We start from the raw sequence: 15,661 nt of genomic DNA, 5'->3' as shown, positions 1-15,661 counted from the left end.
GCGCGCGCTGCAGTGGGGCGTCCTCTAGCGAGACTGGTTAAAAATCATTCCGCTGTTCGGACGAGAAATAACAGGAGCCAGAAGCGGAGGCTAGCCCGGTGCCCTGCAGGTGACAGGCGCTCGATAAACATCTGTGGCAGGGAGGGAGGGACCACGAGATTGAGGAAGAAGGATTAGCAAATTTCGGAGCTAAAACAACTCGTGTCGGTAAAAGAGGAGATGTAGGGCATTTCTCAGTTTAGACAACAGGGTGCAAGGTAGGATATTCGGCATTCCTTCCCGGGGTTGGGTCGAATTCCCTGAAATTCCTTCTCCAGCGCGCGTTCCAGTTTGCCGCTTGAGGGCGTGGTCCTCCCGAGGTCTGGCGAGCTGGAGTCTCCTGTCGAGCGCAGCCAGGGGGCGGGGCCGGGACGGGGGGCGGGGCCGGGCGGGAGGCGGGGCCTAGCCGGAGGAGGCGGGGTCACGAGGAGCGGGGCGGGCCCACGGGGAGACCGCCGGGTGCGAGGGCAGCGAGCCCCGAGAGGAGGCGACGCGGCGGCGGAAGTGACGCCATGTGGGCGCGCGCCCCTTCCGGCGCGGGGAGGGCGCTAAGGATCCGGGCCGCTCGGCCGCAGGCGGCCTCCAGCGCTGCGGGATGTAGCGCCGGAGCGCGGCGCCAGCAGAGCCCGGCTGCCCAGCCGTAAGTGTCCCCGGGCTGCCGTGGCGAGCGGGTGGGCAGGGTTCGGCCGGAGCGCGGGGGCCCCGGGAGCCTCGCCCCAGGCCTGAGGCGGGGTCAGCCTGTGGGCCAAGCCACCCGGGCGCCCCGAGGGTCCCGAGACCCCCGCCCCGACGCCGGCCGGGCCTCCGGGCCTCTCCGCGGGCGGGCTTGTAAACATTTCCGGCCCTTCCCACTGCGTGCCGCCTCCAGGGCGGCCTCCAAAGCAATTTCGGAGCGGGTGGGCCGCTCGTGCCCCGGCTTGCCCCGACGGCCAGCAGTCCTGGTGAGTGCTGTGTCTTCCCAGCCCGCTGGGGCTGAGACGTGTAGATTCAGGCTCCGCCTCGGGACGGGCCAGGCCGGAGCTCAGCCTGGTCCCAGGGCCGCCGCGCGAGGCAAATGGGGAGTCGGGGTGTGTGCCCGGGTCGCAGAACCGCCTCAGCGGGAAACGCCGCCTTTGGTGGCCTGGGAAGCCCTAAGTCTTTGACAGACCAACAATCTTTGGCAGATCTAACCGTGACAGTGCCCCTACCTTGATGGGGGAGAAGGGGAGGTTGGTGGACAGTTTACTTTTTATTTTAGGTCGTTCTAAAAGCTGAAATGTGAACAGAATCTAAACTGCTTTGGGGGAAAACGAAACTTCATTCCCTTGGAAATCTCGTGTTTATGTTTGCCATCTTATGTTCGAGATTTTTGGTCCTCGAGCCTTCGCTTTTTAAGAAAATAATGTAGATATGTACTTTCCTTCAGTTTCTGGTGCTTTGTAGGCAAATGGGAAACTGAGGAGGCGAGTTTCAGTGTACACAGTTTCAGGGGTAAAAGGAGCATTAGGAGACCTCCATAGTACTTTACTAGATTAACCACAGTATTTCCCTCAAGTATTTAGAAGATTTAAATCAAGTAAACATTGTAATGGCTGTTCTTTTCTGAAATGAAGTAGTAGTGGGATCTGTTCACCGCTTTTCTCTAGGTAGGAGTTGGGTCACCTGTTACGGTGCAATGCCATTCCTGATGTTCTTATAGTATCTGTAAGTACTGGGAGTTTAGACTGGGTGGTGCTAAACAAATGGTAATGCCAGGGTAGCCCGTCCCAGCTTGCAGCTGCTAAATTTCCTTATTCCAGGAGTAACTTCTGTGTTCCCATATAGTGGTCGTACTTGAGGAATCCCTCTTAAAAACTGCGAAGGTCCATCTTAGGGTAGACCTCCAAAAACCATACCTAATTGCAGAGTAGGATCTGAAATCATTCTCTTCTCAGTGGCCAAGGAAATACATAATTCCCAAATGATTAAAAAAAAAAAAAAAAATTTAACCGACCACTTTGCCTGCAAATAGGAAAGAATCTCGACAAATATCAGGAGGCAACATTAATCCACTAGGCTCCCCATTGCCAGTGGGTAAAGTATACTACCTTAAGTAGGCTTTTAGGCTATCTTCAGTTTCTTCAGTCTGACCTCATTTTACCTTTCCAAGACTCATTTATGGAAAAATGGATTATTCACTACCCTAGGGGTTATGTTCCTTCAAGTCTGCCTTGGTTCATACCGCGTACCCTCCTGGAATGCCCTGCTCCCATCTTTACTTATCAAGATCCTTTCTTAAAATCTTCCACAAAACCTTTCCTGATCATTCCAACTAAAATTGACCTCTTCTTCTGAATTCCTTCAGCACTTAGTGGTATTGCCTTGTAGTGATGTTAGTAGAAAACAAAAGTTTTTGCTCCCTCTTGAAGTAAAGACCAGCAACCATGTCAAGCCTCTTAACTCCTGTCTATTCCTTGTCTCTGTAGCCACAGTGCTATGCGTATTGTAAATAATCAATAGGTATTCTGAGATGTATACAGGATAGAGTTTGTACTTCTTTCAGTGCCAGTAAGCTTGTTCTCTGTTTCCCTAGGAAATTTCCCCTGACCCCTAGCATATAAGCTAAACTGAAACTCTATAACACTCTTGCTGTGTTAAGCTGTCCCATCTACTTGTGGTCACACTGGTGAACTAAACAGTCATCTTTAAATCTAGAAGCTTTATTAGTTATTTTTTCTGGTCCTGCCACTTATCAAAGTAGTTACATTTTGTCCTCAGTGTCCATTTGTCCCTACCATCGCCCACTGGACTTTGTTCCTCTCATTATGCTTAGAGTTGTTTCCCTCTTCCTGCTCAGAAATGCTAGGGGCTTGATTAATGTTTATGAAGTTTGTAGCTGTCTTGGATTGAAAAGATCTTTGAAAGTGCCCTCTAGCCCAACCAGTTCCAAGTGATTGGCGTTTAGGCGTGCACCTCCACCTAGTTTGCTCTTGTCTCATTGGGGCTTCTGAGGTGCACAGTACAAAGTGATCACTATAGTGTGTAACCATGTTGACCATATATCTGAAATGGACTGAAAGCCAGGTATTAAAAACAGGGCCTGGCATGAAACTCCTTCGTGTGCCTGTATACTTTACTTTTTGTTGTTGAAATTAATATGGCATTTGAAAAGATTACCTGTCTGTTGGGGATCAAAAAGACCTCTTCTATTGGGATAACTTTAACTGGAGAAGAGCTACAAAGGAAATTAGATTGTGATTTTCCACTTGAGACTCCTAAGTCAGTGACACTTGGCATCAAGTTGGAAAGCTTAGGCCCCATTAGTGCAGTTTAGTAATTTTCACACATAGTTCATTGCCTTAACTCGTTTTTCCCCTCAGTGCTGTGAAACCACCTTCCCTAAAAGAGAGAGCACATAGAGAAGATGGCTGTGTTGTCTTTACTGCCAGACCAACCGGCTTTCGAACAATGATGGTCTGGTAGGCCTTGATAGCGCCTACCCTTGGGATCTCTAAGAGGACGGGACCAGAGATTAAAAACTCCTCGAAGAAGCCATGTGCCTTTGACTCCAGGGAAGGAGTGTGCGGTAGCCTGGAAAACTCGGGAACTGGATCACAGAATAAATGTCTCAAAAAACTGTAAGGGAAATAAACTCTCCAGCTAACTGGCTGGTGATTAAGAATCAGTCCTCCCAGGTTTGGCACAGGATTATCTTATTTATGGGAACACAAACACCTCCCTGCCTCCACTGTATTATTCTCTAATATCATAGGTTTTTCCAGTTGGAAAGCTTAGTGGTAAAGATTTATTAGCTTGAATTGAAGAAATCCCGTCAAAAATGCAGTCAGCAGAGTTTGGCCCAATTATAGTATGCCATATTGGGTGTGGCGAGTTTGACAGGAAATGTGTTTCCTCAAATACATGAGGATGCTCAAAGCTGGTAGAAAGTTAAAGTGTATCCTGCTCTCCTGAGTGCTCCTAGAATCAGTCATAAGACCTTAGGGGTTTTGCTGATTTTATATGATGGAGACTAAAACACTTGCTTGTAATAATTCCCAGTTGTTTTTGAGTGGTCCACCCTATCGGAAGTTAGATTTTCAGGTCCTGGTATTATTTGCTCTTCTTTTTTGCCAGACCTCTCATCCCTTTCTCTCCCTTTGCTGCCTCTGTGTTGCTACAGTTTAAAAGACCAAACTGGACAATGGACCTTGTTCATTACGATGACATGATCTCCATTGACCTCCATTGCATGTACGTTAATTCATGATGACATGTCCTGTACGATTAATTGTAGCTGATGGCTAGTTTGTGAGTTAAGTGGGGTGTCTGTTAGGCTTAGTGACTTTGGGTCTAGAAGACAATGCTGAGGGGAGGTGTGGGAGCTAGAGATAGAGGAGCTGGAGGGAATCCAAAGAATTAATAGGAAGTGGTTTGGACTGAAGGGGAGAAGACTTTGCTGATGGCCAAGAGACTGAGGTCATCCTAAGAGAACACTGTACTTGAGGGCATAAAAATTTTCAGATCAAATGAGGAAATTAGTAGGAATACCAAGCTAGATTCTGCATCTGATCTCTGACCCTAATTGCCCAAATTAAACTTTGTTTATATTATTCCCATTGCCTCCAGTATAATAGTTACACAGCATTCAAAATAACAGAACTTAGTATGTGGCCTGTAGTTTAGGGGTTCTCTCTCTCCACCGTTCTCCTGGAGAGTGACATTGTATCACTGGTTTTACACATATCACAGATTACCTCATGCCATCTGATTGTAGGCTCTTTGAAAACAATGATTTAACTTGTTCAACTTAGTATTTTGCACAGTACCTTAGAATGCCTTAGGGCCCTAGTGCTAAATACCTTTGTTAAATAATTGGTGATTGTGTTGGCTTACTCTGGGGGAAGGAGGAGGAGGAAGCCCCACAATCACAAGAAAGAGGCCATAAACCTTTAGGCAGTGACGGGAAGCTAATAAGTCATATGCTTGCTGGCTGGAATGCTGCCCCATTCATTCATTCATTTTGAAATACAGGCTGACCAAACTCATACATATCAATTTGTGATCCGCGTAGTATTGTATCCAGAACCTGAGAACAACAGCACCCCACTGCCCACCGTGGCCTGCCTCTAAAGTAGTGGCAGCAGTATTCTAAGCTAAATGTGTTCCCCTTTTCAGACTTCTCCAAGATGCCCAAAGCTAGTTATGTTTTTTGCTGTAGTATACATTATTTCTTAGTAAAGCTGTTTATTCGGTAGTACTTCACTTTGATGTAATATGTTTTGTGGTCAGTCTGTTGAAACAGATTTCCCAATGTTCCTTCTCATGTGGGTTGCCTGTCTCCTGAGGTTTGCAGGGGCCTCCAGTTTCCTGTTCTCCTTGGGCTCAGTAGTTGGCTGTGACTGTGGGCTGGCATCTGTCTTGTCAGTCGTCCGTCTGAAGGAAGAGGAGCCGTCTGTGTTTCACCATAGAGAGGCCTGCTGTTCAGGGAGCTACTGTTTGCTCTCTGCACCCAGGTTTGCCATTGCATTCAGCTGTGCTTGTGAGCTGAGCCCAGCATGACTGTTTTGAGACTTGAGGATTGCCCTCACCTGGCTGCATACAGCCAGTTTTAATCCCTGAGAGGGACTTGTGGTTACTGTTGGGTAAAAAAGGAACTGTACAACATGTCAAAGACGTTTGTATAGTCACCCGCCATGGAATATACCTATAATGTCTCCTTGGGCACAGAGTCGTGCTGAGCTTACTGCCCATTGTCAAAGATTTGGTGGGGCCAGCCCTGTGGCGCAGTGGTTAATTTTGCACATTCCGCTTCTCAGCAGCCAGGGGTTCACTGCTTCCCATCCTGGGTGTGGCCATGGCACCGCTTGGCAAAAGCCATGCTGTGATAGGCATCCCACAGATAAAATAGAGGAAGATGGGCATGGATGTTAGCTCAGGGCCAGTCTTCCTCAGCAAAAAGGAGGATTGGCAGTAGTTAGCTCAGGGCTAATCTTCCTCAAAAAAAAAAAGATTTGGGTTCCCCAATTCTTTGTCCTCTCTTATGTGGAACCCGCGCCTTGTGCAGGTGTTATCTGGTCCTCTTTGCATTGCCCACTGGTTGTCGGGCTGAGGTAACTAGTGCAGGAAAATGTTAATATTCTGGCTTATATTACTGCTATGAGTAATAAACTGCTTTGTTTCTGGGGGAAAAACACTAGTAATTTATAAGATATTAGAAATCTTTGAGCACTTTCCCCCTCTTTTCATCTCCCTGAGGCCTAGTTAAAGACTCCTGCTAAAGTCGATCTCGGGAAACCCTGAAATGTTTGAGATTTTTCCTAGAAAACTGAGTTCTGGGTTTTTCTGGTTTTCCTAAAGGATGTGGTGCCTGTCTCTAGTTTCTGAAAAGCTAATTTGAGTGGAGCTTGGGTTATGAGCTGTGGTGGTTGGAACAAGCTCTTGCTGAGCCGGTTGTTTGGTATGTGTGTGGCAAAGGTATGTGGTTGTTTGGTATGTGTGTGTGCCTGCCTGTCTTCAGCTTCCTGCTTCCAGGTAAGTTATTGCTTGCTTTAAGGAGATTGTGAGGAAAGCTTGTTATCCAAGTGTTGAACCCAGGCTATAATCCTGTAATAGAATTAGTGACCTTGCGGAGAAATTAACCACTGGACATCTAGTCCACAACCAAGTGTCTTTTGCATTCAGGGCACACTTGTCAGAGCATTTGTAGACAAAGCCCAGCTTAGTTTGGTTGGCGTTTAATTCATTTCTAAGCCTGGGTGGTCTTGTAGTAATTTCAGCCAGGTGTTGACTTCATGTTATTGCTCCACAGTCTCAAAGCCAGGCCTTCCTTGGGCAGAATAACTTTGGGAGTGGTAGGCCAGATTCTTCTCACTAAACAGACTCCATGCCTGTGGGAGGGAGGTGAGGGTGGGTAGCTGTTTGTCACTGGCGACAGTTTGGTACGATAACCACAGATCCTTTGAAGGCAAGCAACCAGGTGTTATGTTTTCAGCCTTAACTGTGAGATTGGTGAGGTTCTGAGCAAAGAGTGATATTAAGGAGGGAGATCGAGGAATAGATTTTGTTTTAACAATTAATTGGCCTTTAGAGTTAGAGACGGTGTGAGTTGATTAGCTGTGTCTTATTCAGTATTGGCTTGTAGAAATGAAACTATGAGAGGAATAAACTGTCAACACTCGTCATGTTTGTGTTTGCTTTTAGCGTCGACCATCACAGGGAGATCTCTGCCCCCTGGGGCTGAGAGACTCCAACCTTTCCCCAAGCTGAAGCTGCAGGGTTTTGAGGTACCAGCCAGATGTCTTCTCACAAAGGATCTGTGGTGGCGCAGGGCAATGGGGCTCCTGCCAGTAACAGGGAAACGGACACGCTGGAGCTGGCTGAACTGGGACCCTTGCTAGAAGAGAAGGGCACACGGGTAATCGCCAACCCAACCAAAGTAAGTTGTCTTCCAGGAGTCCTTCCCTGGGCCGTCATCTCTCCTCAGATCTCTGTCGGTCTCCGTTTTTTAAGACCCCAACTCCCACCCCAAGGGAGGAACTGTAGCACCCTGGGAATATCTCTGTCCCAATCCTTACCATACTGTGTTCTAAGTATCTTTTGATTTGTCTGGTTTGCCCGCTGTAAGCTTTTGTGAGTTCACTATCTTTGTAACCCCAGTGCTTAGCACAAGACCTGAAATCCAGTAAGTGGTTAGTAAATGTCTGATTGAATGAGGGAAGTAGTCATTTAGGATTAGGTTTGGCTTCATTTAACAAACGAAAATCCCTATAGTTTTGACCAGATAGAAGTCTTTCTCACATAAAAAATTCTGGAAGTAACCAAGGCTGATATAGAGGCTCACCTGTCTATCTCCTCCATCATTCTTAATATGTTACCCATCCCGCCCAGGTACTAGCCACCACAAGGGAGGGAGCAGAAGGGAGAAGGGCCTGCCTTTTCTGGAAGTACCTTGCAATGCTGCCATTTATATCCCATAGGCCAGAACTTAGTTATGTAGTTATATGCAGCTGCAGTGGAGACTAGACAAGGTAGTCTTTTCAGTGGGCCTGAGTAAAATTACAATAACTTTGCCACCCTGAAAAGAACCAAGAATGCTCTTACTGAGAAAGAGAGAGAATGGATATTGGGGTTGGCCAGCAGGAATCTGTATCACAAAATCTAAGCGGGACCATTTGTTTACCAGGGACCATCAGCAGGAGAGCGAGTAGCCCAGAGAAGGAGTTGAACTGCCAGGCTCTCCATCTCCATGGTTTGGAGCCTTGGGACAGAGAGAAAAGTTTCTCTCCTTGGTAGGCAAGTGCTCTCCGGTGTGCACTCTCTGTGTTGAGACTCCTTTGGGTACAGGAGTCAGTGCTGCTGCTTTCTGTGGAACTAGTCCTGAGGCCCTGGTACTCCTGGGAGCTGCTGCGTATACAAAGTTTGCGTCATGATAGCATCCCCAGAGTCAGGGAACAGAGAACTATGAAGAGATTTAAACTGTTAAAGCAGTCTCTGAGACTTTTTCATTGTTTTGAAAGTTTAGTGGTCTGGAGGAGAGAAATATTTGGGAAATTGGGGAAAGTTGAGGACCACTGTCCTAGAGATAAGGATGGGCCATGAAGATTTAGAGAACATTTAGGATTGGTGTGCCAGTCCTGTGTCCCTCTGATGCCAGTCTCCATGTCTGTCTCCTGCATGCTGAATTGAGCTTTCACTCCACCCTTCACAAAGTATTAATAAATCTTGAACTACAGTGTTGTAAACTCCTTAACTGTCATGCTTTTGGAGACAGGGCCCTATGTGTGGGAGAGAGGCTGGGTAGAAAAAGTTGAGTTTGGGTTTCTCTGAATCTTTCTGATCTGGAATAGAACAGTTTACAAGATGACTCCTAGGATTGGCTTTTGTTGGTTTTTTTCCCCATATAGGCTGAAGAAGAGCAAGCATGCCCAGTGCCCCAGGAAGAGGAGGAGGAGGTGCGGGTGCTGACACTCCCTCTGCAAGCCCACCATGCCATGGAGAAGATGGAGGAGTTTGTATATAAGGTACAGCCTAACAGCTGCTGTCCTGGAGGGGAAGGGGAGAGGCTTACTGGGGCGTTCCCAGCTGGCAAGCATGCGTTGGACTGAAGAGCTTTTACTCCGTGTAATGCATTTGTTTTTGCTTAAGGTGGAGTAAGTCAAGGGGAAGGATGGCTAAATTTTCATTGCCTACGTGTTAGGCGTTGCTCAAAACGCATTCTAAAACAGTATAGTGTTTTTGCTGTGAATCCCTTTGGCAGTCATCAAAATATTACAATGTGATGTAGTAATATGTGCTCTTTTATTAACATTAAATATGCACTAGTGACAAGCTATAACGTTTTATTAAAATTTATAATTTCTAAGTAGTGATGAGTAGAAACAATATTTTGATAACTGCAAAACTGATGTGTGAAAATATCTGTGATTTCTGTTGGTGACAGATTCACAAGTTCTATTACTGCTATGCTTTGTTGCTCACACTTAGAATTGAAGGAAATGTTAAATTTTAGTTTGAGGTGAATGAAAATAAAGATAACTTTTTTCCATCCAGATTTCCGTCCATTCTCTGGATTCTGTCTATTGTCCATGTGTCCTTGGCTAAGAAGCCCTGCTCCAAAAAGTCATAATCTCAACCTAGTGAGAACTTGGAATCTAATCCGGGAAAGGATAGAGCAGGGGGCAACCAGTATTTCCTGGAGGAGAGGGGCAAAGGAGAGATAAAATGTATATTTTTAAAACCATATGTGTAATTTCTACTTCTTTGTTTTCAGTCACTATATTTACTTAATTTTGAAATTTTGAGTAGCTTAAAGGAGGTCCTACTGTATTTTTTTTAAAGGTTGAGAAACACTTATCTAAAGCATATCTAGATAGACTAACATGACCAAAGAACAAAAGCATTAAAAAAATGGTCCGTCCCAGAATGGCCTCATTTATGCTGTGTCTTGGATAGCTCCAGGTCCAGGCTGGTTCTCTGATGTTACCCAGGACCACCCAAAGCCTGACTGAGTCCTCCTGGCCGAGCTCTCCTTCAGCCCTTGGCCTTGGGGAACTCAGTATTCTCGAGGGTCCTGCTTAGAGAGAGTGTGTGTATTCTAGGTGTGGGAGGGACGTTGGAGGGTCATCCCGTATGATGTGCTCCCCGACTGGCTGAAGGACAATGACTATCTGCTGCATGGCCACAGACCCCCCATGCCCTCCTTTCGGGCCTGCTTCAAGAGCATCTTCCGCATCCACACGGAGACTGGCAACATCTGGACCCATCTACTTGGTGAGTGATTTGGATAGGGAAAAATCCAATTTTTGTCTCCTTAAATGCCAAGAGATTATATAGCCTTTGTCCATGGGAAGGAAGAACAGAGTCGTTCTGACTGATGGATAGCTGGCAGTGTGCCTTTAAACTACCAGTGAGCTAGGTTGACTCTTGATCACTGGTCTTTAAGACTGGAGGAAGAAGGCCTAGAAACAGGAGAAGAAATTGGAACTAGGTGTTCTCTTGTGATCACATCTGTCCCGGGGGGAGGCACTTCCTTCTTCTTCATAAGTTCCCATTGTCAAAACAATATCCCAGCGTTTCAGAAAATGATCTTCTTGTTTGGGTTTATATGATGGGTCCCGTTTTCTCCTGAAGTTTAAATTTAAACTGCAGTTTGCACAGCTAAACCCTGTAATTTTAGTACTGACTGAACACCGTGAACTGTCAGAGTGCACATGTTCCCTTTTTCCTCAGGGTTGTTTTTTTTTCCCTTCCTGTAGGTTTTGTGCTGTTTCTCTTTTTGGGAATCTTGACCATGCTCAGACCAAACATGTACTTCATGGCCCCTCTGCAGGAGAAGGTGGTTTTCGGGATGTTCTTTCTGGGCGCGGTGCTCTGCCTCAGCTTCTCCTGGCTCTTTCACACCGTCTATTGCCATTCAGAGAAAGTCTCTCGGACTTTTTCCAAGTGAGTGGAAAGAATGTCAGTAGGGAAAGACCACGCCCTGTTGTCACATCCTGTGGTCTGAGTGCTGACTGGGTCCTGGAAACTCCAGTGACTCCTAAAGATTCCCTGATGTGCCAGAGGAAGGGCTTTCTGTTTTGTGGGTATAATAGGGTGATGAAGCTTTTCTCTTAAATCCTTCATGGCAGCCTCAAGAGATGGAACCCAGTTGTAGAATATATTTTCTCCCTGTGCAGTGCTATCCTTTGTGAGCCTTGGGGTGCTAGTGGCTGCTCTCCACGACCAAGTACCCAGTACTGTCTTAGCTGGCTATCGCCCGAGCCAAAGGAAGGTGTGGCGAAGTATTCTGTGCCTTGTTCTGCCAGGGGTCCTACCCACCCATCCAGCAAAGCTTATCTTTGCTGCCCATGCATTGCTGGAAGCCCCGGGTGTCCACTATCTAGTGTGTTCCGTACTCCCCAACTCTGAGCCTGGAGTTCTCTTTGTTTGTTTGCTTGGTTTTGGTGGGAGTGGTGTGTACTTTGTTTTTCCCAGTAATACCAGTAACAAGAATACATTTTTTTCATTAAAAAGTCAACCAGAACAGAACAGTACCCCTTAATAATACTCCCAATTTAAGAGTTTTGTTTTTAGAACGCAACCTATCAGAACAAGAGATATTCAGAGCCCTTCCTCAGTACTAAGCTGGGAACCAGCTGGACTGTGATAGAACTCCTGAATTTAAGTATACACGAGGAGATAGAGTGTTCACAGCTAGAGAAAGGCATATAGTTCTGTGATCAAGGATCTGTAGAACCTTTTCCACTGCAAAATAGAAGTGCTTGACCTTGTGGAGTTTTGACCCAGGATATAGGGTGGATTGTGTGGGAAGTGAGGGGAAACTGGGGGTAGTCAAGTCTGCGAGCGGGTAGAGAACAGAAAAAAACAGTTAAACGAGCTGTAGGAATTCTTCATTTCTGCCACTGATTGATTTTGTTTTTGTGGCTCTTTTTCAGACTGGATTATTCAGGGATTGCTCTACTGATCATGGGGAGCTTTGTCCCCTGGCTCTATTACTCCTTCTACTGCTCCCCACAGCCACGGCTCATCTACCTCTCCATCGTCTGTGTCCTGGGCATTTCCGCCATCATCGTGGCACAGTGGGACCGGTTTGCCACTCCTAAGCACCGGCAGACAAGAGCAGGTAGGCAGGAAGACACAGTGGAAGCCTCCTGGGTGTTTGGACCTTAGCCTAATAGGCTCCACTCTGGGCCCTGAGGTGTGCAGTTTGGGGACCCTGTCCAAACCCTGATTTGTGTTCAGAACTTTGAAAACAGCATGAATTTTCAAAGGTTAATTCTCCCCGAAGTTTCATAGTACAGTCACATGCCACATAACGACATTCCAGTCATCAACAAACTGCACATATGATGGTGGTCCCATAAGATTAGTACCATAGAGCCTAGCTGTGTGTGGACTGTATCATCTAGGTCTGTGTAAGTACACTCTCTGATTTTCACACAATGACAAAATCGCCTAATGATGCATTTCTCAGAATGTGTCCCCGTCATTAAGTGATGCATGACTATAACCTAATAGCTATAAGCATAATCATCTTTGTATTGTCTCATCTGGACTCTCATTTTAAGCTTTATTACTTGGAGCTACACACCAATTACCACTAATCTTCAGTCCCTTTAGACTTCTTTTTTTTTTTTAAAGATTTTATTTTTTCCTCTTTCTCCCCAAAGCCCCCCAGTACATAGTTGTATATTCTTCGCTGTGGGTCCTTCTAGTTGTGGCATGTGGGACGCCCCCTCAGCGTGGTTTGATGAGCAGTGCCATGTCCACGCCCAGGATTCGAACCAATGAAACACTGGGCCGCCTGCAGTGGAGCGCGCGAACTTAACCACTTGGCCACGGGGCCAGCCCCCCCTTTAGACTTCTTAATATCTTCTGTGTTTTAGTGTTCAGTTAAAAAAACTAAATATTCATTAAGTACCAACCATGTGCCAAGCATTGTGCGTTCACAAGCATATCTACAAAAATGGAGAAGGTGGGGGGCCTACCTGGTGGCGCAGAGGTTAAGTTTGGGAACTCTGCTTCAGTGGCTGTGGCTTGCGGGTTCAGTTCGGATCCTGGGTGTGGACCTATGCACTGCTTGTCAAGCCATGCTGTGGCAGGCATCCCACATATAAAGTAGAGGAAGGTGGGCATGGATCTTAGCTCAGGGCCAGTCTTCCTCAGCAAAAAGAGGAGGATTGGTGGCAGATGTTGGCCCAGGGCTAATCTTCCTGCAGGGGGGAGAAAAAAGGAGAAGGTGGTCCCTGCCCTCCAGTTACGTATAGTGTGGTGGTGGTGAGCGAGTGCTCACTCCTGCCTTCCTCTCACTTTCTCTGTGTGTCCCAGCAGCCACGGACAGCGTCTGATCTGGTGTATCTGTCTACTCGGGAAGTCAGAGTCCTGATTACTTAAGTCTTTTCTCAGCTTCATGGAAACCTGTCCTACTTCTCTGGCTTGCAGGCCCCCTGAGGCCTTGCCATCCAGCTTCTGTGCCCAAATCAACCATCAGAGAGTTCTGACATCATTTTTCCTAGGCTTCTTAGCAGATAATAAAGAATGTGAGGTGTTTGTTCTTGGTGCTCCTTAAAAGGTAACAGCTATATTGGCACTTGCACAGCCTTCTCATTCTGGATGTTGAAGAAACATCTGCTGCCTGTTACCCATCTTGTTGCTACATTTGCTGAATGTGTACTGTTCAGCAGAAAATCGCTAATGATCCTCAATATCTGGATTCCAGAGTAAGTCAGCAGTGCCTTCATGGAGTGAGTGTTCCCCTGCTTGACAGTCTTACATCTGCTTTGTTCAGGAGTGTTCCTGGGACTCGGCTTGAGCGGTGTTGTGCCCACCATGCACTTTACAATCGCTGAGGGCTTTGTCAAGGCCACCACAGTGGGCCAGATGGGCTGGTTCTTCCTCATGGCTGTGATGTACATCACGGGAGCTGGCCTCTATGCTGCTCGAATTCCTGAGCGCTTCTTTCCTGGAAAATTTGACATATGGGTAAGAAATGACTCTTCCAGCAGGGTCTCTGGTGGTGAATGACCAGCCTAAAGTTAAAGGTCTGCGTGAGAGGCAGTAAGAGGCATGAGGATCCTGCAGCATTTGAGGGGTATATATGTGTACATAGGGAGACATGGTGGGGAAGTAACCAATATTAACATTTTAGTGTATCTCTGACGGGACTTTTTAATTTTCTGCAACAAATACAGCACTTTTATGATTTAAAAAAAATTTTTTTGAGGAGAAACTAGAACAGGAAAATGCTTTCTCCTGCTTGTTTCTCATCCCTCCTTGCATGATCCTGAAGGCTCTTCTCTTGTCATTTCTGCAGTTCCAGTCTCATCAGATTTTCCATGTCCTGGTGGTGGCAGCAGCCTTTGTCCACTTCTACGGGGTCTCCAACCTTCAGGAGTTCCGGTACGGCCTTGAAGGCGGCTGTACTGATGACTCCCTTCTCTGAGCCCCTCACCTGCAAGCTGGAGGAGGGACTTCCCAAGTGCTTTTAAAAATCACTTCTTTGCTGAAGTGAGAGGAAGAGTCTGAGTTGTCTGTTTCTAGAAGAAACCTCTTAGAGAATTCAGTACCAACCAAGCTTCAGCCCACGTTCACATCCACTGGGCAATAAACTTTCCATTTCCCTAGCTGAGAAAGGTGGGGATGGTCAAACTCCACCGTCCCCCTCCTCGGCGAGGTAACTCCGTCCCCCTCCAGAGACAGTACTTTGAAGCTCATGTTGAGATTTTTACCCCTCCAACCATTTTGGGGAAAAATGATGGACTGGGACTCTTCAGAAATTCTGTTTCTGGAAGAAAACGTCCCTCCCTTACCCCTGTCCTTACTTTGTAACCTGGCTTATAACAGGCCTTCCATTTTTGTAGCACACTTTTCAAAACAATTATAACCTGGTCCCATCTTTCTGGGGCCTGGATCTGCTTACACAGCAGGAAGAAGAAAGCCCCCAACTTTTACATAGCCCGGCTAATCATGGAAATGTGTCCAGGCTTCAAATAACTTAAGTTTTAATTTTTTTTTTCTTGGCAGAGTAATGTAAAATTAAAATGGGGAAAGATATTTAATATTTAATACTAAGCTTTAAAAAGAAACCTGCTATCATTGCTATGTATCTTGACGCAAAGACTATGATGATAATAAAGGAAAGTACAGAAGACACTTGGCATTCAGAAATTTAACACGTGTGGTCTCAACTATTTGCACATAACTCCAAAGGATTAACACTAGGAAAGTAATGTCAGATTCTGCTGAGGCACAAATTTGAATCAAAGGTATTGACAGACTGGCATATGCAAACCAGTGAATGAACCTGATTGAATTCCTGACACATGCTCCTCAATACAGCTTTATTTTTCTCTGCTTATTGCACAGACATTTACTAGAGAAATTAGTGTGCTATAGTAGTGTTGAATAAGTAAAAGATTCTCAGAGGTGTTGTGATATAGCCTTTGTGAATATCAAAGGTGTACTACCTATTATTTTGGAGTTTAGTGCTTTTAAAACCGCCTTGCTTAAGGTTGTTGCACGAGCTTATTCGGGAGCTTTCTGTGCCTTTGCGAGTTGTCCTCGAGTTGACGTGAGTTCTGTTCATGGGATAGTGTAAGGTCCGCAGTGAGCACTTCCAAGCTAATGTAGGCAGTGAGATGGAAATCTTGAGTTAGAAGTTGAGTTT

The 15,661-nt window shown here is 46.2% G+C and overlaps 1 protein-coding gene across 8 annotated transcripts; it reads left to right on the top strand.

Moving 5' to 3' along the window:
- The first annotated feature begins 466 nt into the window (after positions 1-466).
- ADIPOR1 (adiponectin receptor 1) lies at positions 467-15,167 on the top strand. Of its 8 annotated transcripts, XM_070602234.1 has the most exons (12): positions 552-679; positions 1,669-1,722; positions 3,378-3,635; positions 4,178-4,248; positions 5,351-5,510; positions 7,198-7,432; positions 8,901-9,017; positions 10,095-10,266; positions 10,752-10,938; positions 11,931-12,118; positions 13,784-13,977; positions 14,309-15,167. In XM_070602234.1, exons 6-12 carry the CDS (start codon positions 7,292-7,294, stop codon positions 14,435-14,437), a joined length of 1,128 nt encoding a protein of 375 aa, XP_070458335.1. In that variant the 5' UTR covers positions 552-679; positions 1,669-1,722; positions 3,378-3,635; positions 4,178-4,248; positions 5,351-5,510; positions 7,198-7,291; the 3' UTR covers positions 14,438-15,167. The 8 variants fall into 8 exon arrangements, with proteins under 8 accessions (XP_070458333.1, XP_070458334.1, XP_070458337.1 ...); XM_070602235.1 differs by lacking the exon at positions 3,378-3,635; XM_070602233.1 differs by lacking the exons at positions 1,669-1,722; positions 3,378-3,635 and having other exon boundaries at positions 519-679.
- Positions 15,168-15,661: the final 494 nt, after the last annotated feature.

The sequence above is a fragment of the Equus przewalskii genome, chromosome 31 (assembly GCF_037783145.1).
Source record: "Equus przewalskii isolate Varuska chromosome 31, EquPr2, whole genome shotgun sequence".
Lineage (NCBI taxonomy): Eukaryota > Metazoa > Chordata > Mammalia > Perissodactyla > Equidae > Equus > Equus przewalskii.
Note: the sequence above shows the minus strand (reverse complement) of the source record. Positions and strands in the feature narration are given on the sequence as shown.

Bases quoted from the DNA above. Each gene is read 5' to 3' on its own strand.
- ADIPOR1 (XM_070602232.1), top strand. From the start codon at position 7,292: ATGTCTTCTCACAAAGGATCTGTGGTGGCGCAGGGCAATGGGGCTCCT. The intron at 9,018-10,094 runs GTACAGCCTAAC...TGTGTATTCTAG, and splicing joins TGGAGGAGTTTGTATATAAG to GTGTGGGAGGGACGTTGGAG. The intron at 10,939-11,930 runs GTGAGTGGAAAG...GCTCTTTTTCAG, and splicing joins GTCTCTCGGACTTTTTCCAA to ACTGGATTATTCAGGGATTG.